Source organism: Stigmatopora nigra, chromosome 12 (assembly GCF_051989575.1).
Source record: "Stigmatopora nigra isolate UIUO_SnigA chromosome 12, RoL_Snig_1.1, whole genome shotgun sequence".
Taxonomy (NCBI): Eukaryota; Metazoa; Chordata; class Actinopteri; order Syngnathiformes; family Syngnathidae; genus Stigmatopora; species Stigmatopora nigra.
In genome coordinates, this window is record NC_135519.1 from 10,714,183 (window position 1) to 10,736,988 (window position 22,806).

Here is a 22,806-nt window from a genome sequence, read left to right on the forward strand (position 1 = left end):
CACATAGCCAAATCTGTTCAAAAAGGAGAATTGATCATATATTACTGTAGACTACAAATTGTTACCTGCATATTTTGTGTTCTTAAACTGTATGCACAGCTGTTCTTCCACGCTGTTTACCCCAGAGATCTTGGAAACATCGTCCAAGAAGTTCACCCACACCTTTGTACCAGTCGTCTTTAGAAAGGCAAGAACTGTATATTTTTGTTTCAACATTTTCTTCTCTTTTATTTAAACCTTAAACCCTATGACTTTCTTGCATGCGTTTCTGCATTGGCTCTGACCTTGTGTCTGTTCAACTTTTCTGCGCCCGCTTAGGCTCCCACGAGGGGCTCGTCACAGGGACAGCACCTGCAGTTGGCTCGGCCGGACCCTCCACCATGACATTTCTCCCAAGACATCGGGGAGGTCTCAAAGTCCTTCAATCACCTTCAGCGAGTCTTCCATCAGTCTAAACCAGAGGAAACCTAAGGTACTCTTATAAAACCCTCAACCAAGGAAGCTTTAATTAGGACATAGTTTATAAATAACTCAAGTTGTTGTTGTTGTTGTCTTGTGGGGAAAAGTTAATGGGTGTTATTCATTTCGGATACTGAATTGTGAGATATCAGAAGCACATGAGAAATCTGATGGATTTGTTATTTTGTTTGTTGTAAATAATATATTTTTCTTTCCAGTCTTTGGGTCCAGAGTTTATCCGAATGGCTGATGAGCAGCAAATTGTTCTTGAGCTTCCAGGATCTATTGTGGTAAATATTCATATATAACATCTATGTAATGCTTACACTTTCAAAAAATTGGAGATTTAGGTATATTTTTAAATTTCTTGGGTTTTCTAGAGAGAATAGATCAAAGTATTAGCAACATTGCTCAATAAGTTTCTTTTACTTTCTTTAATTCTTTGCTATTTATGGTGGTGCTTTGATTTGTGACTTTTATTCTTTCTGTAACTTCTCCTTAAAAAAAGCTATTACAGAAATTGATTAGAAATAGCATTAATCTGTTCTATTGCACAAACAAAATATTTTGAAACATTTTTCATAGGATAAATAGATCACATTTTTTTCTTATTTATACACATTTTCATTAATAATGTAAATAAGAAGATTTATATGGTAAGAAATATAATGACATTAAAAAAAATGCATTCTATCATATATTATTATTATTCCATGGTCTCTATGGTGCTCATAAGGAGTCCAAACCTTGGCCACCAGGAGCCAGTATACAAACAGAATATCATAATTCATAGATGAAACATTGAAGGAAATGATCAAAACTACATTCCAATGTTAGTAGTTTTTCCAATGCGGATAAAGAATATGTGCCTGTAAGTTGGTGTATGCTTTTTATTTTTGCGTGTAATGCTACTGCTTGTGTTCCAATATTAGTTGTGGAAAGGTTCACATATATTCCATATTTAGAAAAAAATGGATCACAAGTAAAAGAAATCAGCATGGCGACGTGACTAATTATAATTTGCAAATATTAACCTTAGTGTTGGATGCCAATGGTGTTCATGTTGTGTGTTTCTTGCACAGTCGCGGAAGGGGCGCTTGAGTTCGTCTCAGAGGGAAGTAACTGTGGTGATGCCAAGCGGACAATACGTGATGGTCCGCTGTGATATCAAGTCCCGTGCGCGGGATGTGTTTGACATGGTGGTGGCTCACGCTAACTTAGTGGAGCACTTCTACTTCGGCCTTGCATTTCTTGACGGTACGAATCCTCTTGAAATATGATGTTTTTATTGATAGTTAGCGTTTGGAAGTTTTTTTTTAATGCAGTATACAATTAAGCATTGATAATAATGAGAGTAATGCTATAGAGTATAAATACTTCAAAATCTCCTTTACATACTTACTTTTCAATTATAAAATGGTGATACAGTATATGGAATTTCACTCATGAGGGAAAAGCATTCTAAAATGTATAACTTTATTTTTTTGTATGCTCATATTTAGCAGTTTTGATCAAAAAGTTCAAAGGAAAGCAACTGGACATTAACTAAAAGATATAAACCATACTATAAGTGCATTTAAAGAGTTTTTACAGGTTTTCCCTATACAATGACCTTACATTTGATTTTTATTATCTGGAATGATAAAAAAAATTAAAAAGCTGTATGTATAATTATAGTTTCACTTTGAATTAAAGCATCTCCTTTCATTTCCGCAGATGATGAATATTTTTTTCTGGACCACGAAACAAAAATCTCCAAAGTTGCCCCCGATAGTTGGAGAAAAGGGCAAATTCTTTCCTTTGTGGTCTTCCTACGAGTCAAATTTTATGTCGATGATATTGCCTTTGTTCTGTAAGTATTAATTAGAGTGTGAAGTAGCACAGAATTGGCTTCTTACGTGCCAAGTTTTTCCCATTTCTTCTCCTTCAGACACAGACTGACACGCCACCAGTATTACTTGCAGATCCGGAAGGACATTTTAGAGGATCGCATGTACTGCAATGAGGAGACGGGCTTGTTCCTGGCTGCCTTAGCTCTGCAGGCTGAATTTGGGGATTACATGCCAGAGGTACTTGACCTGACCTGATCAACTCCAGTATTCTATTTTGGCTTGTTTCACAAGTCGGTATATTGTCTTCTCCTAGTTGTATGGGAAGAGTTACTACCAGCTAGAGCACTATGTGTCAAAGAGAATGCTTGATAAGCTAGCTTTGCCCAACGTAAAAGATGATCTGCCGAGACTACATTCAAGTCATGCTCCAATGGCACCAGAAGAGGCAGAAACAGAGTATCTCAAGGTGTGTTCAAATTTAGGCAATGGTCTGACACTAATCCTGTCTTATTGGCTAACTTTAAACATTGCTTGTGATCAGATTGCACAGCAACTTCCTGAGTATGGAGTTATGTTCCATCGCGTGGGAAGAGAGAAAAGACCTCTGATTGGTGAATTGGTTTTGGGAGTCTGTGCAAAAGGAATCATCGTGTACGAGACGAAGAATCAGGGACGGGCCGTTATCAGGCGCTTCCTCTGGAGTGAAACAGACTCCATTTCCACTGGGGTAAAGAAAACTATAAATTGAGTTTGATTTATTTCTTTAGCATTCTTTCACTTTGGCAATAGAAAATACTTGAAGATTTGATGCAAACCATGTCAGATAAATTGTGTCACTTCCCCAGCGCCGTAAACTCATCATCGAATGTGGTGGACCAAGCGGTAAAAAGCACAGTTTCATAACAGAGAGCTCCAAAATAGCACAATACCTCCTCAACCTCTGCTCAGCACAGCACAAGTTCCACAGTGAGATGACATCACGGCAACTTAATCACACTATGATGCCAGGTAAACAAGAGAGAAGTTAAAAAACAAAGAAATGCTCTGAAAGTCACGCCACTTATTCTGTCCCCCGGCCAGATGAAAGCATGTCCATTTATGGTGGTTCTAACCTGAACCTGAAGAGGATCTCCTGCTCTGAGGGTATGCTAAACCACGTCGGTTTAGCCCCCGGTCAGCCGGATCCGCTGTCTAAATCTTGCGAGGACCTAGGCGCCAAGTTGGAAGCTAGACTCCGCCAGCAAAGAGAGATGAGGCGAGAAATGAGTAGGGATCTAAGTAAAGAGCCTCCAGAAACTGGGGAAGTGGGTTTAAAAGAACGTCCCTACTGGAGGTACTCAATATTGTTTGGCAATATCGTTTTTAATATCACTTACTCTGTATCGTAAATGGTAATTTGTTCATCACTGATTTTTTTTAATTTAAAGCACACCAGAATCCATTCCTAGAATGATGTCAAGTGTTTCGCTGCAGAAGGACTCGGAGCTGTCTTCTATAAGAGGTGAAGATTTTTAACAAGTTGAATGTTTTTTTTTTTGCAGTCTATGACCTCTTGAAGGTTACCAGAAGGTCAACCAAGACATTTTATCAGACATTGTATCAGAGAGGCAGGGCAGTAGCATGTGAGATAATTTTGAAGTTGTTAATCCTTATCTTTTTTTGGTGATGTATAGAGAAAATGTAAATGTCAGCCATGTACGTTTTGCTAGTGTTGACTCTCGAAACGAGACGCCATGTTAACTTTTAGAACACACACACAGTTGCCTTGAAATTCTACATGCCTTCAATTGCAGTGTATATAAGAACCATTCAGATTTACAGTATACGGTCAATTTATAGTCTTCAATTCTGCAAAACTGACCATGTTTTTTAATTATGCCAACTTTGACTACTCTCTTCTTTGCCCCATCTTAAGCATTCAATCGTTTTTATTTCATGTATTAGGTATAAGGAGTAGCCTACATTGAGAAAGTTTTATCATATTCTGTCAAAAAGTTATTTCTGTTGAATATTTACAGTTGATACACCCACACGGTCTTCACCAGAGAGAGAAATCATCTGTGTAAGCCTCAAGAAAGATCCCAAACTTGGGTTTGGTGAGTTTTCCATAGAGCAATTAGCTGTGAACTATTATGTAATATTCATGAGAAGAGACACGTGCCTTCTTCTTTCAATGTGTGCTGTTTTTTCTATTGCAGGCTTTGTGATTGTAGGTGAGGACAATACAGGTAAACTTGACCTTGGTATTTTTATTGCTTCCATTGTGCCAGACGGACCTGCGGACAAAGATGGACGGATCAAACCAGGTAGGACTTAAAACTTGAGTTGGACGCAAACCAGGCAGTATCAAATATTTTTTCCTTAGGTGGACGTCTCATTTCCCTAAATAAGACCAGTTTGGAAGGGGTGACATTTAGCGATGCTGCCGCCATTTTACAGAGTAGTCCGGAAGAAGTGGAGCTGATTGTGTCCCAGCCCAAACGTAAGACAAAGCTATACTACACCCAGAATGTAGTGTTCATAAATATGTCAGCGTTTTTGTCAATGTGTCTTCTTTTTCCCATGAACAGAGTGTCTGAAAGACAGCAAGAACTCATTGTGCCAAAGTACGCTGGGCTTGGCATTAGAAAGGAGCTTCGGTTCTCAGACTACTCTAAGTGGGACCGAGTTCCGACAAGCCATGGATGAACTTGAAGATGCCATCTCGCTTTCCAGCATGGCCACGCCTAAGAAAAACAGGAAACTTCACATACCTGTGGTGCGGATACATGACCCGCAGGTTAGAAAGACAATGTGTTATATTTTCCTTTGTTACCAGTGGTTTGGAACCTTTATTTTTTTATCAATGGCCATGTTTTTTTGTTTAAGTCATGAGTTCTTGGTAATGGGGAATATCGCACTTTTAAGAATACCAATTACTATTAACTATAAGGAATGGTCAGCCGTTGATTGTTATGGTGAAAATATGCAGAAAATTCCACATTTAGCAACAGCTTTAGTTAAAATTAATGTTCTGTTTGTATATAAGCTGAATGCAGTAACCCTATTTTATTAGTTTCAGTTTTTTTATTATCTTTTTCCTTTGTGTACTCAGGACATGTGCTCTAGGTCTCCTTCTATTTTAAGTCTAAAAACTGGGGAGAAGTTTGTAGTGCAGCTGAAGAAGAGCGGAGGGAGTCTTGGCATTAGTGTTGCTGTGAGTACATTTAAAAAAATTCTTTAAACACTTAGAGTGCTCAAAGAAAAGTGACTTTTACTGCATGGGGATTTGGTTTAGTACTGGTTAATGATGCTTTTTGTGTTTTAAAGGGAGGAATAAACACAAGTGTTAGATATGGCGGCATCTACATCAAAAGTCTAGTAGTGGGGGGTGCTGCTGAGCAGGATGGACGCATTCAAATAGGTATTTTCTTCATAATAAGCAATATGTTTTGATTTTTGGCTTACATTTTGTTGATCATATACATGCATGTGCAAGTGTGGTTAATTTGGGAGCTGGGGCAATATGTTTTTGCTGGTTCATGCGCCACTGCACAGGATCACCTCAAATTTGGTGACATGTCTGTCAAATACACAAATGCACATGCACACAAACACTGATGTATTGCTGCTGTTAATGATGATGATGATGATGATAATTAGATTGGTGCCTTTGCATATGACAGGTGACAGATTGCTCGAGGTTGACGGCTCTAACCTGAGGGTTGTGACACACAAACAAGCTGTTGAGTGCCTGAAGCGGACTGAGGAGGTGGGCACGCATACACATGTGAAACTACACACACACTATGTATTTTTTCACTGTACTGGATTTTGAAAGACCACATACCAAGATTAATATGCTCCCCTGCTAAATTGCAGATTTTTCAATGAAACCTTTTAATAAATGCCCTCTCTAAAGGGAAAGGATAGCCAGAGTTGCTGTTTAACTTTTTGTTCTTAGGGGACTAAGCACCCCTGTCACTCAACAGGCTAGAAAAAGGTGTACAAAGCATAAACCGGTAAACTGATGTGATAGGTGGTGAATCTTCTGCTGGAGAGGGAACCAACAGTCATCTTGGAACCCCGAACTGATTATGCCCTTACACCCGCAATCCAGCCCCCTAGGACTGAAGTCTCCTTGGAAACAACCTTGAGTGGCCGCACCAAGGACTACAATTTTGTCACTGATGGTGAGTCTGTACTCATCAAACAGAAAGCAAGAAGAGCATTACACACACACACACACACACACACACACACACACAATCTGGCCTGTGGTTACTGCGAGTCATCTGACAATTACATTGTGGTGCCTGTCAGAGTCATCCAGGGCTGTCATTGCCTTATTCCCTGGAGACCCTTCACAGTCTGAGTTAAAAGGACAGTTTATTGCCCCTACATGCCTTCATCACTCCATAGCATTACTCTAACAATGTGCTTTATCCATCGATACCTGCATATTCTTTCGTGCTTAGGGTCACGGTTGATTAGCGGCATATCTTAGCTGCCTTTCTGTCATTCATGCCAGACATTTTTCCAGCTAATTTTAGCAGTAGATTTAACCATTTCACGCACAGCTAATAATCTTTTTCTTACTAATTATTTTATTACTTACACAGTCAGTTCAATAAGCATTTAATCACCCTTTAGTGGAAGTTTTCCCACTTAGAAAACATGGAGGCAACTGAAATTGTCATTGTGAGAGAGATCATTTAAAAAAGACAAATTAAGAAATTACAGTGTGTTTTTCTTTAAATGTATTTGTTTGATTCGGCTGCAAATAAGTATTTGAACACGTCTATTTAGATTTCTGACCCCCTAAGACCTATTACTCCGTCACCCCCACTCCATGTATGATCCTGAATAGGATGCATGTTAAATTTAATGTGTTTTCAATATCAATATCAATATCCCTTGTTTACTAACTTCAACAACAGATATTCTGTAATCTATGCAGACAATGAAAAAGTTCAGTTAATGACATCTTTTTAATAGATATTTACTGTCATGACCAGTGTCCCTTAAAGGGTCAATATTAGTAGTTTTACTTTATAAATGTCTATTTTCTCATGAAAACAACAATATTTTGGGTTTCCTAAGACTTTTGCGTGATTGAGTCTATAAACTTTTGATTTGTTAGAACCTGGATGACAAAAAAATCACATGCTCAATGAATTCTCCCAACTATTCTCCTAGAAAATACACATGAAGTGATCCTGAAGAAGAGTTTGTCAGGTCTAGGCTTCAGTTTTAACATTTCCCATTACAACTCGGGGCAAGACCGTGGTAGCGTGGTCCGCATCAAGCGTCTGTTCCCTGGTCAGCCGGCCCACGAGAGTGGTCTCTTACGAGAAGGGGACATCATTCTGTCCGTCAACAAAGAACCTGTTAAGGACCTTTCCTACCAGGTTTGTTGAACTTGATTTTATATTTCTTCTTTAGTGTTTAACATTTTTGTCGTCTGTTTCTCAAGTTTTGACACATCTAACCACTAAAATAATACATAATATCGATTCTATTGGTGCTTCTGGTTATGATTTTTGGTGTTCCTCATATATGTCAGCAGAAAAGAAGTTGCCTAGTCAGACTGTGATTAAAAAAACTCTGAATAGGACTTCAGATAAGCTACATTTTTGGTTCTCTAATCCTTTAATCTAAGGCTAACCAAAATAGCAAGCTGTTTGTGTCACAGTGTGTTCTGCCAAGGTGTTACCGCCACACAAACATTGGCGTACATCTCAGGTCATGAAGTCCATTGTCAACTACTGTTTATATCTGGTATCTTAGAGGGTCTTATTCCTGTTACGGGGTGCCCCTTCTGAAGTTCATCTCTTGATCTGTCGACCTGGTCCAAACGTGCTGTATGATGTTGTTGACAACACGCTGGTGAGTAAACATATCCTAAAGTTTTTGGCCCAAATGTTTAAATATGACTTTGGCTTTTTGTGTTAGAGTCCTGCACCTACCAGGGAGATACGATCTCGGTCTCTGGACATCCGTCTAGGAGACGACTACAGCCACTTTCTTAATGATCAATGTGATGTCAATTTAGCCGCTCAGAGCACCGTCCGTAGCCTGCACGAGGAACTGACTGACACCGTTGATAAAAGGGCAGAACCTATCACAGCCCCAAGTATTTTTGACGGGGGGCATGAAAGTGAGGTGCAAGGTGAAGAGATACCTCAATCTTCACCCCGAGCACAGTCCCCTCCTATTCCCAGCTCTCCCACATCCCCAGCGACACCAATCTCTCCAGCCTCGCCGGCTTCTCCGACGTCTCCCGTCTCGCCTCCGGTCTGCTTTCGACCAGCTGATCAAGAGTCGCAGTTGACTGTGAAAAAAACTGAAGAACAACTAGAAGTAGAAATAAAGAAGGTAAACGAGGATGAACAAGTGGAGGTCGCAACAAGTTCTCCGGCTATATATGATGTCTTCCCGAAGGCTTCTTCAACCTCCATGTATACCAGGTACAAGCCACATTGCATGGTTTTCCTGTGATATTTTTGTAACAGTTTGTAGGGCTAAGTTCTTGGAAGTGGATTATGTTGGGTGATTGAGTAGTAAGGCGTAGAAGGATAACGTACCATTTATTCATAGTTATCTGAGTTTTCGATTCACAAAAGTGTAGAAATGCTTTCTCTTGTTGATAGTCTTAAACCAACGCCAAACCAATTCCATTAAGACATAAATTAGGATCCAAGTTTTCCTTTGAACTAAATGATGGGATGTTTTTTTCACCAATCTGGTCTCAAGTTTCAGTTGAAAATTTCCATCCCACTAATGAAGTTGACTTTTGATTTATACAATGGACAAAAAGTTTAGCACAGTGGTAGGAAAGGGTAGCGAACGTGGATTTGGTGTTTTTTCAGAAGGTGAAACTAATTATGTTTGCTTTGCAGTGGCGTTCGAGAGGAGGCAGATGGAAGCGTGACCTACTGCCTGGTTGGGAATGGATTGACTATCATGGCAGATGAGGAGTATCTGACCATCAGTTCTACGCTGGAACCTCAAGCAAGTTTCCAATCCAATCAGGCCACTCAAACGTCGCTATCAAACATCACAAACCCGAGCTCGCAAACCCCAACCACTTTGTCCAGTTTCTGTCAAACCTCAAACATACAACCTCGTCTCTTGCAAACCTCCAACACTTCATTTAGTTTCTCTCAAACTCCAACTTCTTTCTCTCAGGCTTCTGACAATGCATGTAGTTTTTCTCAAAACTCTAACACGTTGTCTAGTTTCACCTCACAGAACCCAAATCCTCCCATATCACCTCTTAACCTCTCATCTGACACCCTGACTACTTGTAGCCTGGCACACCCGTCTCAACCACTCACAACGCAGCCATCCAAAGCGAAGCATCACCCAATCCACCAGGGACATTCATTTCCACTGCTATGCAAAGCCCTTCCTAAGAACAGTCACCCTGCAGCAGGGCTCTCTCCAAATTCTTCTCCACAGTCTGGGCCTATCACAACACAGATAATCTCCTCAACACCTCCTTGCGTCAACACACCCACTCCCACCTTTCCACCCACATTACCTGCAGCTTCCCAGAGCCTTACACAGCAGAGAGAAGAGCCAGAAAAGAAAGGAAGGGACTGTAAGGATGCGGAGGATGATGATGATGAAGAAGAAGAGGACGAAGAAGAGAGTAGGAGAAAGGTCAGTTTGATTCCTGATCTCTCATAGTCTGTCAGATTTAAAACAATGTTTCAAGAAAGAACTAATTATGGAATCCTATCCGTGCTTTGAAGAATTTTTTGACCGGATTTTTCAAAGTATAAGTCACACCTGAGTATGTCGCACTAGCCAAAAAATGCACAATGAGCAGGAAAAAATATTCATGCATAAGTCTATAGCCAAAGAATGTACAGTGAAATTAAAAAAAAAAAATATATATATATATATATGTTATATTTTTACGTTCAAGTATATATACATTCAAGTAGCAGATACGGAACAAAAGTCAAAATAAGCACCTTTTTATGTAATATATCAACAGATTTTTGGATATCTGCAGTGTGAAAAAAACTGCATAGTAAGCTGTTGACGGTCAGAGTGAAAACAAAATAAAGGACATAAATTGCAGGCCCAGCCAAACTATGAAAAAAAAGTGCATCTTATAAATACGGTACTTTTCGATCCAACTCCACAAAACAGATTTTGGGGTATTTTTGGGGGGCTTTGCAGGGATTGGTAAAAGAGTTTGAGTTGACCGTCCTCCTGACAAAGTCCAGGAGCGGAAGCTTTGGCTTCACCATCGCTCGAAGCAAACTTGACAACTGCTACTACATACAGGAAGTACTGGACAACCCAGCCAAGGCAGACGGACGCCTCCGAGCTGGAGATAGACTTATCACGGTAAATATTTGCATGTTTCAAGGTGCACCAGTCACTAAGTTGATTATTTTGTATTATACAAACAATCTCCAGGTAAATGGACATGATGTTACCAATGTGGCAGATGAAGTTGCCATGACAATTCTCAGGTCATCACCCAGGAGACTTAGTATGACTCTGGGCAGGGCTGTTACCAATCTGGTGGCACCGCCTTCTTGTGACAGCTTGCCTGATATTGTCCTCTACAAGACAGCTTCAGGACAGCTTGGTAGGACTACCAATGGTTCTTCACTCTTTTCTACTCCAAGTATTAGATTGACGGTGTAGCTATTTGGTCTGGTGACACTACAATGAAGTCACACTGTTAATACATATTAGCCTCTTCTTATACTCCAAATGCATTAATTTAGATTCCTAAGTTTAAGAATTCCTAGACGAGTTTCTCTTCTGCTCAGCGTTCCTTATTAACTGCAAAGCACTAACTCAGCAAGCCATGGTTCTCCTCAGTATTATATTTGCATAAGCCATGTATTCTTTGCAGTGTTTGGTTCTGTACATAAAGAACTGACACTAGTAGTGGGAACAGACAAAGTACAAATACGCAATAATTCGTGGCTATAAATTAAATTCACAAATCCAGATGTTGCACTTCACGGTCTCAAACCTTTAACTAATCTGTATTTGAATTTATTTTTCTCAAGGCATTAAGCTAACCGGTGGCATTGGAAGCAGATGGCAAGGCATTTATTGTCTAGAAGTTGTGCCAGGCTCCCCAGCGAGCGAAGAAGGCAGCGTCCTACCCAATGATAAGATCCTCTACATCTGCGGGAGGTGCACTTTGGGGATGACCCTTGATGATGCTGTCAAAGCTTGCGAGATCGCCCCGCGTAAAGTCAAACTTAAAATCCTGAGGTATGTTCTTGCGTCTTGACCAACTAGAAGTATAAAAAAAAAAGAAGACAGACAGAAAACTGACAAATTTTATTTTTTTCTTGTATCTAAGAGATGACCAGCCAGTGACACCCAAGGCTAAATGGAATGGTGAGAAATCTGTTCAAAAATGTATGAGATGATTCCATTCCACTTCAGTTTGCCTGAGGGCAAATGAAAATTTGTTTATTTTTAAACATTTACTTTACAAGATCAGATGCTGGGAAACTGCATACACTGCATAGACTTAATGATCATTGAATTATAATAAAAATTATTTGGTTCAGACTGAGCTTATAGTTGAATGAGCTTTGTTTCTGCACTTTTTTTTTTAGGTCTATTTGACTGGAAAAAGGACAGGAAGTTCTTTGCTCGTTTTGAAGAGCCCGTCTCTCCTGGTGAAGAATCACCTCCAGAAGATGGTGAGATAATATCCATATTAGTTTCATCCTACTATATCTTTCCATTGTCAAGTTTCTATATCTTTACACGGCCTTTGTTTGGCAGAGCAGTATTGCCAGTGTGGTGTGTGTGTGTGTCCATGCGTGTGTGTTTCACTGAGGTAGTTGCTAACAGCTTTGCAGTCCAATACACCAGTGGGGGCCAAAAGCTTACTAATTATTAATCTCCCAGCAAGCCCACGTTCTGTCTATCAGCATTGCTGGTCTATGGTGGTCTATAGTGCAGGTGATTCCGTTGCTTAGTAACGGAGGCCACACCAGTAGGAGGACAGTGTCCTTATGAAAAGACCTTGTCTTGTCCACCTGTCATAGAAAAGGTGCATTGCCATCAACACATTCAAATTGGCTGACAGACAGATAGGTATGTCTTGTTTTCTTCTTGTGTGGCTCTTTTTTTTTTTTGTTATTTCGCTGGTCCAAACCAATGAGTGGTTAAATATCATCGAGGAATTTTTTTTTTCGGGCGTGTGAGGTGGTGAACTTTGGATGTTAATGAGCTCGGATCAAATGGACGGAATTGTTTTTTTGTGTGCAAGTTCTTTGCTTACAATTCCTGCTGATTCATATCTAATTTGTTGATGTTGTTTTTCTTGCAGTTGAAATTGTCAGTAGAACTGGTAGCACTTTCAGATGTCTGTCTGTTGCCGAACAACAAGATGTAAGTAGTTTTTTTCTTGTTGTAAGACTTGAAGATGTCAGTATTTGTATTTCTCCCAAGATGGCCAAGAGGGGACTCCTGGCTCAGATGCCAGAATTATTTTCCATAAGAGCCTTTTAAGGTCATCTACTGGGACAATAGATTCTCCATCGACTAATTGGTTGAGGACAGATAAAGGTTTTAATATTGAGCCTGATTTTGACATTTTTTGTTATTCTTCTTCTGTATAACGGGGTCACATGTGTGTAATGTAGAGTCTTGTTGATCTGCTATGCAGACACATTGCTTTTAGCCCATTATAGTCAGAAAATATCTACACAAAAAGAATGGATATTACGAAAAAGTTGAATTTCTACATCAACATAGGCATTGTTGTCCCCTCAGAGTTGCATCATGCAAGTCGAATTTACCAAACCAGAAGGAGGCGGCCTGGGCTTTGCTCTGGTTGGGGGCACCAATGGCAGCATGCTCAGAGTGAGAGAAATCTGTTCTGGTGGAGCAGCTGAGCTGGATGGCAGACTTAGAGTGGGAGATATTCTTCTCGAGGTAACATTACCAATTACTCTAAGCTTTCCTCTTTTCTTAATTAGAAAAATATATCCTGCATAGTTGTGGTCAAACCATAGATCCTGACTTTTCTACACAGGTGAATGGTGTCATTGTGTCGGGACTGAGCCACAGTAAGGTAGTGGATATCCTACGTAAAGCTGAAGGCACAGTGCAGCTCACTATCTGCAGAGACATCCTGCCGCTGTCCTATTCGGAATCACCTACACCACCTAACATGGCCGCGGGTGCCGAGGTAGTCCTGGAAGAGCAGCCAGCTCCAGTTACTACTTCGGATGCCTCCTCCTCTCCTGACGCTATGAGGAACAAACCATTGGAGTTTGTCCCTGGTAGGATTTGGTTCAGTCAAGATATGTTTAATTCTATAAAATGCATAGTTATGGCTGTTTTTCTTCACCGCAGAGTGCGTGTTTAATGAATCGGGTGTTTTAGTCACTATGCCACCCCCTCCTCCACGACAACTAACTGTGGTATTGGATGAAACACCAATTAATCAGGTAATGCAGTGGAAGCATACAATTTAGACATAAATTTGTTTTTGTGATGCTGTTAGGATTCTCTCATTTGAAAAAGCCTAATGGGAAGTCATTTAATGCTGACTTTAACATTTTTAATCGTCGTAATATTTACAGATTGGGCCTCTTAGCAATACTGACACCATAAAAATTTGTTTAGAGTTAATTGTGTTGCAAGGTAAAATAAAACGTGCAGTTCTCCCAGTCTGTGATATTGAACATTTAGATGATTTTTTTTAATCTTTGGACGATTTTCTATGATATTAATATGTAGTACAATTAAAACAAATGCTCATCCATAAGATTCCCAGAGAGTTGAAGTCTCATATGATTTGCTAGTATCAAACAAGGGAAGCAGTTTTTCCTCACATGTTTATTTTGATATAACAACAGATTTCAATTTCCACCAATGTTTTTATTTTTAAACTAATACTATCCTTGTTCTAGGAGAGCTGTGACAGTACTCCTTCTCATCAAGCTTGCTGTCCATCACTGAATGTTACTGAAATGTTACATGGAGCTTCTGACAGGTAGTAACTTACAAACCTCCTCTACCCATTTTTTCAAGTTCATTTGAATTCTGCAATTTACTTTTGAGTCATGGTCAATATGAAAAATATGGCAAAAATACACACCCTGTTTTTATTGTTGTAGTTTAACCACTTTACCATTCAAGTCTGATTTGCTAGATTATAAACAAAAGGCACTCAGCTGCATGTTAAGTCTTGCAATGTGTGTGTGTGTGTGTGTGTGTGTGTGTGTGTGTGTGTATGTGTGTGTGAAAGGATGCTAAGGTAGTGGAGACTGGATTCTTTTTAAAGTGTTGTTGTTAGGGATGGTGGTTATCAGTATGGAACATTTGACAGAGCTTCACAAGTGCAAAATGAAGTTTGTAGTGAAGGAATTATTGAAGACAAACAAGACTCTTACTGAGTTAAAAGCATGAAATCTATCACTGTAATAATTGTAAGAAAGCAAACAACTAGATCTGCATTAAACTTCAGTCTGATCTAGAAGAGACCAGCACCAGGCAAGTGTCTCCACAAGCTGGAAAGTAACGAATTGTAAGAAAATTCCGAGTTAATATGAGTTTGCTTAAAGGAAATTGGCTCCATGTCAGCATTTAAATTGTAGGAAGCTCCAAAGTTGCTTTGCTAAAGACGGCAGATAAGTATGCAACAATTATTTCTGTTTCCGGAATTTCCAAAACATTTACAGGAGTGGAAAATCTGTTCTCCAGGGCGCCTTTCACTCTGACGGTAGCTTCTCGTCAAGGTTGTGGACAGTTATGCACCTACATTTGAGACGGCAATTATAAATGAAAAAAAAGAAACAACAAATGTTCATGCCGCTCCTTCAGGGCGAGAATCAGGCCTTTTGTGTTTTGCTGTGTTGGAGCTCACTCATTCACCACAGGGAGGTAGTAGAGTGTAGAAAATAAAATAAAAAATACACCACATTTGGGCCAAGCACATTGTAATATACTTACAGTATACCAATGCAATGCTGAGAGATAAACCAAATTAATTGAAACTAATGACAAACACAATAAGTCTAATGCAGCACTTAGCGTAGAACTAATTAGTAACTCGTCAGAAGAACACTATTGTCGAGCTGCACTGCCAGTCAGTCAGTAAGCCTCTAAAAGAAAAAGAAAATGATGAATTATAGATATTTTAGCATGGTGTTGTATACTGTATTTTAGGTGGAAAAGTCGCAGGGACAGGAAGCTCAACCTTGCATGATCTCAACTGGTCCGAAGAGTAAAAATGGTGTGGTCTCACCCCCTGCCCCCTGACTCCCCCAGGAAACACACTGTGACCAAACTGTTGGATGGGCCGTGCAAAGGCATCCAGAAAGCAGAGTCAGTCGGATGGAGCAGCGAAGAAGAAGAAGAAGAAGAAGAAGAAGAAGAAGAAGAAGAAGAAGAGGTGTTTGATGCCACTGCCTGCCAAACCACTGTTGCAGACACAGGTGTTTATTCTTTCACTAAGCACAAAAATAAGGAAATTGGACATCTAGTAGTACTTGTTAAATTTACTGTAGGATGAAATGAGGCACATGATGGACGTCTATCATTGTCAGTGGTGCAGAAAGAATTAACTGAACAGATAGAATTATTATTTTGAGCTGCCCGATGATGTAGTGGTTTACTCGCATGATTTCAGAATGAATGAATCTATATTTTATGTTAACCCTTTCATGCATGCATTATGATTGTTCATTCATTCATTATCTGAGCCCATAACCCTCGTCCTCACAAGATTTAGGGGTGCTGAAGCCTACCAGCCGACAGCAGGCTGACACCACCCTGAATTTGTTGCCATCCAATTGCAAGCTTTATGATTATAACTTTGCTAAATGTTTTGTATTCAATTCTTATTGAAGAGGGGTTTTTAACTGATGCCCATTTGACATCCAATTGTTATATTAATTTTGCTTACAGATATTTTGCAATATTCAAATTATGTATATATAAATGGTTCACAAATTGTCTGTATTTTATTTGTTGACCAGGCCCGCCCATAGTATCAGAGGAAGAACTGTCCAATTTAGCCCTCATTAGCCCATCCAGAAGCAGCCAGTTTTCAGGCTCCAGGGTAAAAACCATCATCCAGATTCTGCAGCATCAACTAGACCAGCAAGAACTGGTCAAAGAATTCATGGTGGGTTTTAGTAAACGTTCTCCGGCATACAAGTATATTGCTCAAAAAGACATTACATGTGTGTTGACATATTTTAACACATTAATGTGATTTCAGGCTCTGGAGCACCTAAAACCTACAGATGACTGTGTGGCAGGAAAAGCTCCTGAGAACAGAGACAAAAATCGCTACCGAGACATCCTGCCCTGTGAGTCATTTGCCATCGAACATAAAATAGATTTCACCATTTGCTTTAAGCACCACAACCTAATTAGAATTGTAGGACACTTGTCTTCCATGTCATCCAAGAACATTAGCAAAACATCTTTTAATTACTAAGAGATGTAGGTCACTGTTTTTTTCTCTTCTTAATAAATGGAGTAGTTTCAAGGGCAAACAGACACCAGACATTATGTCCTGCCATTCTAATTATGCACTTCTCAGCTAAAAAGTCATTGTAAGACAACACATGAACTAACGACTGGGAAGAAAAGCAAGGAAGTTGATATATCAACTTTGTAGGTATTCCTTAAAGGTACTACTTGGCGCTATAGTATATATTAAATCCTACTTCCGTCCATATAAAATTTCATATTTCCAGTTCCTTGTCTGTTTGTTATGTTGTTGTTTTTTTGCCTTGTCAAATACATTTCCAATACATTTGAAGATCAGTTTTAAAAAGTTTAAATTATATTAAAGAGCGTGAAATGGATATTTCATGTTTAAAACCATCTTTAAAGAGGTTTTTTTTTTACATGGTTATATATACGGCTATGTTTTTTACGGCTATATAAATTATTTTCACCTATACACCATATTAAACACTCCAATATGTTTTCATTTTCAACACTCCCGACAATGATTCCATTTACCCGGAGTTATCCAAAACAAATGCAGAAAACAATTTTTCAAGTTATTTATGATTACAAACTATCACATAAATGTTTTTTCTCACTTATCAGAATGCTTTGCCAATCAATTGCCAGAAAAACAAGGCCCCCTGATGCATGTATGATAGAATTTTTACACTAGAATGAATGTCATGGACACACAAAAACCAATGGCTCCATGTTATAATCATATATGTTGACCTGCATTTGTTCCGAATCAGGAGGAAGCAAATCACCCCTGTCCATCCATTTTAAAACAAACACAGAGCCCATTTACTTTATAGCCTCCAGAGGTGGTTTCTTTTCAGGGGTGGCTAAAGGGGGTCAGAGATGAACAAGCATGCTGACAAAGGTAGTGAGCCTCAACGGAATACGACTGACCCTCACTATATGCCCTCTTGGAAAGCAGGTTGTGAAAACAGCCAGTTATTTACTCATCCAATACATTCCCTGCATTTAAAAATCCATTTTGCATTAATTCCAAGTAGGTGGGGGACTTTCTTGGTAAATATTTGGCCTCAATTACTAGTCCCCCCCTCATCATCAACAAGTCTACTTTTCGTAAAAAGACCCCAACGTTGTTTACACGGCTTTATTTTGTTATTGCACAAATCTTGGCAAAACATAACCAAAGAACCGAGCAAACTATTAGGCATCTGTCGCGGGAGACTTATTTTTTTTCCCCATTCGGAAAACACTTAGTGATGCACTGCGGACTCACCCTGGTTGTCTTTCCTGCTTTTTTTCCCCCCGTAGACGACGACACTCGCGTCACAGTCGCAGCCGAGTGCGATTACATCAATGCCAGCTATATCCGAATGCAAGCGGGAGGTGAGGCGCTGTCCTACATCTCCTGCCAAGGGCCGCTACCCTCCACGGTGGCTACGTTTTGGCAGATGATCTGGGAAAACAAATCAGACGTGATTGCCATGATGACTCAAGAAGTAGAACGAGGGAGGGTGAAATGTCACAAGTACTGGCCTGGAAATCCCAAAGAGCCCCTGGACACGGGCAAATATCACATCTACCTGGAGAACCAACAGTGTTTGGAGTATTTCCACATTAAAGTCATCCGGATGGTGGAAACCGAGGTGAGCGATCTTGTACGGTGGTATCTTTAAATTTGATGATACCATCTTTCATCTATCAATTCATTTTCCATAATAAGGCCGAATTTTCACATGACAAAACCTAATCAAAACTGACTGTCATGGCGTTGAAACATTTGGTAAAGCAGGACTGTTAATGGAACTTAAGATCAATTTGGGGCTCTGGAAATTAATTTCGTAACCATTAATTCATTCCTTCATTCTCATTGACAGACACCAAATTCAAGGATCGTGTTTCACTGCTGTTAACGCCAATAGACGTCCAATCCATTTTAACATAAACACCCTTTGACCTGATTCTGATGCTCTGAAAATGACGCAATTTTCCCAATCACGTGATTAAACTGGGGACTTCCCAACCCTAATAAAAACTTAATTGGATTGTGATCATTCCAGACAGCAGACAGCCACATCGTCCATCATCTGAAGTTCACGCACTGGCCCGATCACGGCGTTCCGCACGACTCTGAGCAACTGGTTCGCTTCATCCGCTACCTGCGTTCTGTTCACCACCATGGACCAGTCACAGTCCATTGCAGCGCTGGGATCGGACGCTCAGGCGTTCTCATCTGCACGGATATTATCCTCAGCCTCATCGAAAGGGATTTGCCTGTGAGTAACAATGGCTCCTCCGATAGTTGCATTGTCATGTTGAATTTTTTTTCACTCAGTCATTCAGGGGATTGGATCCAGCAACGACCTTAATGAGGATAAATTGGTTAAGAAAATGAGATGATAGTCGAACCAAAAAAATCAATTTTGGGGGGGCAGGTTTTATAACTTGGATGTTCTTTTTGTGTATTGGAACAGTAATTTGCCTATCAAAGGGATTTGTAACCTGTAAATTTCATATGTAGAAGTATTCGAAAGTAGAGGTACTACTGCATATCGGCTTTAAACAATGACAATTGGCTGTATTTTTTTCTCCATTGTATCAGTCGACTTCTTGTAACGAATAATAGTCAAATCCACGCATGAAGCATCCATCTTCTTGTCCTCAGATTGATGTCAGCAACATTGTAAAGGAAATGAGACTTCAGCGGCATGGGATGATTCAGACCAAGGTCAGCCCTAACAGCGGTGGCTCAATGTTGAAACTTTAAATCAATGCAGCTTCTTTTTTTTCTCTCTGTTGGTTTCAGGAGCAGTACCTCTTTTGCTACAAAGTCTGGTTGGAGGTTTTACAGGGCATTTTACAGCTCCATGGCACCCGGTGGCAACCCGAAAGTCCCCAAGACCACAAAATAGTTTGAATGTTTTCATTTGCGGGACCACATGCACTGGCAACACCTTCTTTTTGAACTCTTGTTTGTTTTCATACTGTGTACTGTCTAGTTGTACGCAGGAAAAATGCACTTGTGTTTAACCTAGATCGCTTAAGAGAATTTGTGCATTTTTTTTTCAGGCTTAGAGATTTGCCTTATGTCTCTATAATTACATTCAATTTGTGTAAGTCTCTACATAGTATTTCATTTGCAAATTGTCATCATAATAGTCTAAAAGTCTTTTCTCTGGTAGGAACAGGAGTAAGTTCACACGAAATCATCTTACCAAAGTTTATTAACTAATAACTTGATGAATGTGAGTTTTTATTTCATTAAGTGCATTTGTACCCTAGAAGGAGAGAGGAAAAAAAGACAACACTATTAATTCTGTAAGTCACCTAAAGCAATGAAAAGAATCAAGTGCCTTGGAATCTATCTATCCTTAGCTGCATCAGTCACAACACGCAAACGGGCCGAAAGAATGACGACAATGTCTGAGAGCACTCGCAAAACCTTGGACTGAATGTGCAGTTTTTTTTCTTTTTTTTTAATTTAATGTGAATGTTTGCTTGCTCCAAATCACAGGCAAGACAATGATATATTACCTAAGGTTTAGTGCAAGTCACTGCGTCACTGTGTATACTTCCCTATTTTGTATGAAAACAAACTAATAATTATACCTAAAACCCCTGGCAAATAGCAACATAACATGTTTGAATACATTTATACATTTTCAATTCACTCTTTGCTAAAGGCTTTAATACCCATTAACACAAAATGTGATATTTGTTTTTTGTTTGTTTGAATTTGTGACAACAGCCTCTATCTTTACTCACTGATTATTTTAACAAATAGTCAGTTTAAAAGAAAACTGAACAAAAAAAAGAGGTATACACAATGTACAGTGCAGTAAAATATACTAGCTGCTGGTTTGTACTCGACTTTTGAATGCTTGTAGCTGCGATAATACTCATAATGTACACACGCACACATACACACAACGGCCTATAAGTCTTGGTATTTTCATCCACTTTTCCTTGTAGAATTGATTGCATTTTCTCACCTTTTCGGTGTACTCGTTACTTAGAAACGGCACAGTTGCGTGAGGGGCATTATTGGTTGAAAACGCAAACCCTGGCAACGTTTTGCTGTGTTGTGTGCAAACGCAAAAGCAAGGGTCATTGCCGTTCGTTGTATGAAGGCAATATTACAGGATCTCTGTGTGAAAGAGACCACACATTCAAGCACATACACGCACACCAGCTCTTATAGTGCATGCACACTCTCAAAGGACTTGACTTGAAAACCATGTGGAATGTAACGAAGCAAAGCAATACTCTCCAAGGGGTGGGATGGGGGTTGGATTTGGTGCATGTGGCGGCTCGAGAGCCATCACTCTATGTAATGTGAATGCTTCTCCCTCGACGCTGCTTAATGTGTTCTCTCCTTTCGAGAACCTTCAAGAGCACATTGGTGTTTCCGTCTGTGAAGAAAAAGTATCGTGCACTGCGCAGAAAGAAAGGCGCTTAAGCATCAGCTTGAAATGTTATAATCGTTAATTGCACTGCTGCATAATTATGCTACCCATGGATATCTTATCACTTGTAATCCCTGGTTGGAAGAACTTCTCTTATTAAAGGCCATTCTGAAACGTGCTTGTGTGTTTGGAAGGCCCTCTGACACTACTACACGACATAACTCAGCCCAAAAGGAGCAACAGGCATGCACACACACACACACACACACACACACACACACACACACACACACAGAAGATGAGAGGAGGCCCTAAATCTAATTCCACTGAACACCACTCCATTTTTACTACAGCCTTCCCTCTCAGCTTTTACTGCAGGGCAAATAAGACGCACTCACAGAGGGCTTTGTGACAGCATGGAAATACATTGCACGCTCCGCATACACATGAATCTGACATTGAAGGAGTGAGGGGGTGGGGGGGGGATCTCCAAGGAGAAGAGCGGCTCCTTCACTTTTCTGTTCATGTATACATCCAATGCGCTTTTATTCAATTCCCAGCAAACAAGACAGGCAAAAATTTAAAACCTGTGTACTCACAGAGATAATAATTGGTTAATACCGACTAATAAATGCACTGTAAATCATGAATAAACTGTAATATAGTCTATCAGTGTTTTTTTGGTCACTACTTGTTCAATCCTAATAATTTATTCATTTTACGTAGTGCTTATCCTCACAAGGGTCGTTGGTTAGATGGATGCAATCGGGTGCTATATATATATATATATATATATATATATATATATATATATATATATATATATATATATATATATATATATATATATATATATATATATATATATATATATATATATATATATATATATATATATATATATATATATATATATATATATATATATATATATATATATATATATAGTAAAAAAAAGTGACCTTTGATGGGCTACTGCTACATTTTATAGTGTGCCATTTTTGTGATTCTGGCTATATAGTATACATGCAGGAAAAGGCAATAGGTGATACAAAAAGAGCTTAGGGAAATATGTCATTAAAACCTTATAAAGGATGTTTATGGGAGGAAGTTTCATTGAGAGGTGGTGTAATTTAAAGGCAGGCGTGGGGAAAGTGTCGAAATGAGCTCACACGTAAATCATGGAGCTCCCAGTTGGGCACACAGTGTAACATTGTATGTCCAGCACACACTTCCTCCCCTGTCAACTTTTACCACCACATCGGGGGGTGTAATGGTTACGGACCACATAAATGCTGGTAACCGATGCATACAAGAAATTATCAACATATGTGTACCTTTATTTAGAGATCCTATATAGTGAACTTTTATGTCTTCTCCAATTAAAGCGTTTGGATATAATGTTTAAACTCCCGAACCCATTTTGAGCTCCCCCCCAAAAAAAAGAACAACAAGCTTAACAGAGTATTGCCTTTAGTGCTTTTTCTGAGTGGCTATTTACACTGGACACAAAAAGTATTTTTGGGATATTGAAAAACAAAAATTGAACCCATTACTACAATTTTTAAAATAAACATTATTGCTTTGATATGCAGCAATACAATTTGATTTAAAAAAAAAATAAAAGAAAAGGAAATCATAAAGGCTGTCACCATATTTTCATTTCATTCTGC

General features: G+C 39.3%; 1 protein-coding gene across 2 annotated transcripts in view; it reads left to right on the forward strand.

The window, feature by feature from the left end:
- The window catches only part of ptpn20 (protein tyrosine phosphatase non-receptor type 20), a 26,297-nt gene extending 4,986 nt beyond the window's left edge, over window positions 1-21,311 (forward strand). Inside the window, exons 8-47 of one of the 2 annotated variants that reach the window (XM_077730311.1) lie at window positions 100-187; window positions 319-472; window positions 678-749; window positions 1,542-1,716; window positions 2,176-2,311; window positions 2,390-2,528; window positions 2,605-2,757; window positions 2,833-3,018; window positions 3,137-3,299; window positions 3,372-3,624; window positions 3,719-3,792; window positions 4,310-4,387; window positions 4,490-4,597; window positions 4,657-4,773; window positions 4,862-5,070; window positions 5,386-5,487; window positions 5,601-5,694; window positions 5,957-6,042; window positions 6,310-6,463; window positions 7,470-7,681; window positions 8,061-8,159; window positions 8,226-8,740; window positions 9,173-9,938; window positions 10,467-10,637; window positions 10,710-10,884; window positions 11,318-11,528; window positions 11,620-11,657; window positions 11,882-11,968; window positions 12,604-12,665; window positions 13,050-13,211; window positions 13,312-13,561; window positions 13,635-13,729; window positions 14,195-14,277; window positions 15,555-15,721; window positions 16,265-16,413; window positions 16,510-16,600; window positions 18,039-18,373; window positions 18,788-19,003; window positions 19,393-19,455; window positions 19,534-21,311. In XM_077730311.1, coding sequence (XP_077586437.1) covers window positions 100-187; window positions 319-472; window positions 678-749; window positions 1,542-1,716; window positions 2,176-2,311; window positions 2,390-2,528; window positions 2,605-2,757; window positions 2,833-3,018; window positions 3,137-3,299; window positions 3,372-3,624; window positions 3,719-3,792; window positions 4,310-4,387; window positions 4,490-4,597; window positions 4,657-4,773; window positions 4,862-5,070; window positions 5,386-5,487; window positions 5,601-5,694; window positions 5,957-6,042; window positions 6,310-6,463; window positions 7,470-7,681; window positions 8,061-8,159; window positions 8,226-8,740; window positions 9,173-9,938; window positions 10,467-10,637; window positions 10,710-10,884; window positions 11,318-11,528; window positions 11,620-11,657; window positions 11,882-11,968; window positions 12,604-12,665; window positions 13,050-13,211; window positions 13,312-13,561; window positions 13,635-13,729; window positions 14,195-14,277; window positions 15,555-15,721; window positions 16,265-16,413; window positions 16,510-16,600; window positions 18,039-18,373; window positions 18,788-19,003; window positions 19,393-19,455; window positions 19,534-19,644 — 6,599 coding nt within the window. In that variant the 3' untranslated portion in view covers window positions 19,645-21,311. The remainder of the gene's footprint in view (window positions 1-99; window positions 188-318; window positions 473-677; window positions 750-1,541; window positions 1,717-2,175; window positions 2,312-2,389; window positions 2,529-2,604; window positions 2,758-2,832; window positions 3,019-3,136; window positions 3,300-3,371; window positions 3,625-3,718; window positions 3,793-4,309; window positions 4,388-4,489; window positions 4,598-4,656; window positions 4,774-4,861; window positions 5,071-5,385; window positions 5,488-5,600; window positions 5,695-5,956; window positions 6,043-6,309; window positions 6,464-7,469; window positions 7,682-8,060; window positions 8,160-8,225; window positions 8,741-9,172; window positions 9,939-10,466; window positions 10,638-10,709; window positions 10,885-11,317; window positions 11,529-11,619; window positions 11,658-11,881; window positions 11,969-12,603; window positions 12,666-13,049; window positions 13,212-13,311; window positions 13,562-13,634; window positions 13,730-14,194; window positions 14,278-15,554; window positions 15,722-16,264; window positions 16,414-16,509; window positions 16,601-18,038; window positions 18,374-18,787; window positions 19,004-19,392; window positions 19,456-19,533) is intronic. The other variant, XM_077730312.1, reaches the window with a different exon arrangement.
- Window positions 21,312-22,806: the final 1,495 nt, after the last annotated feature.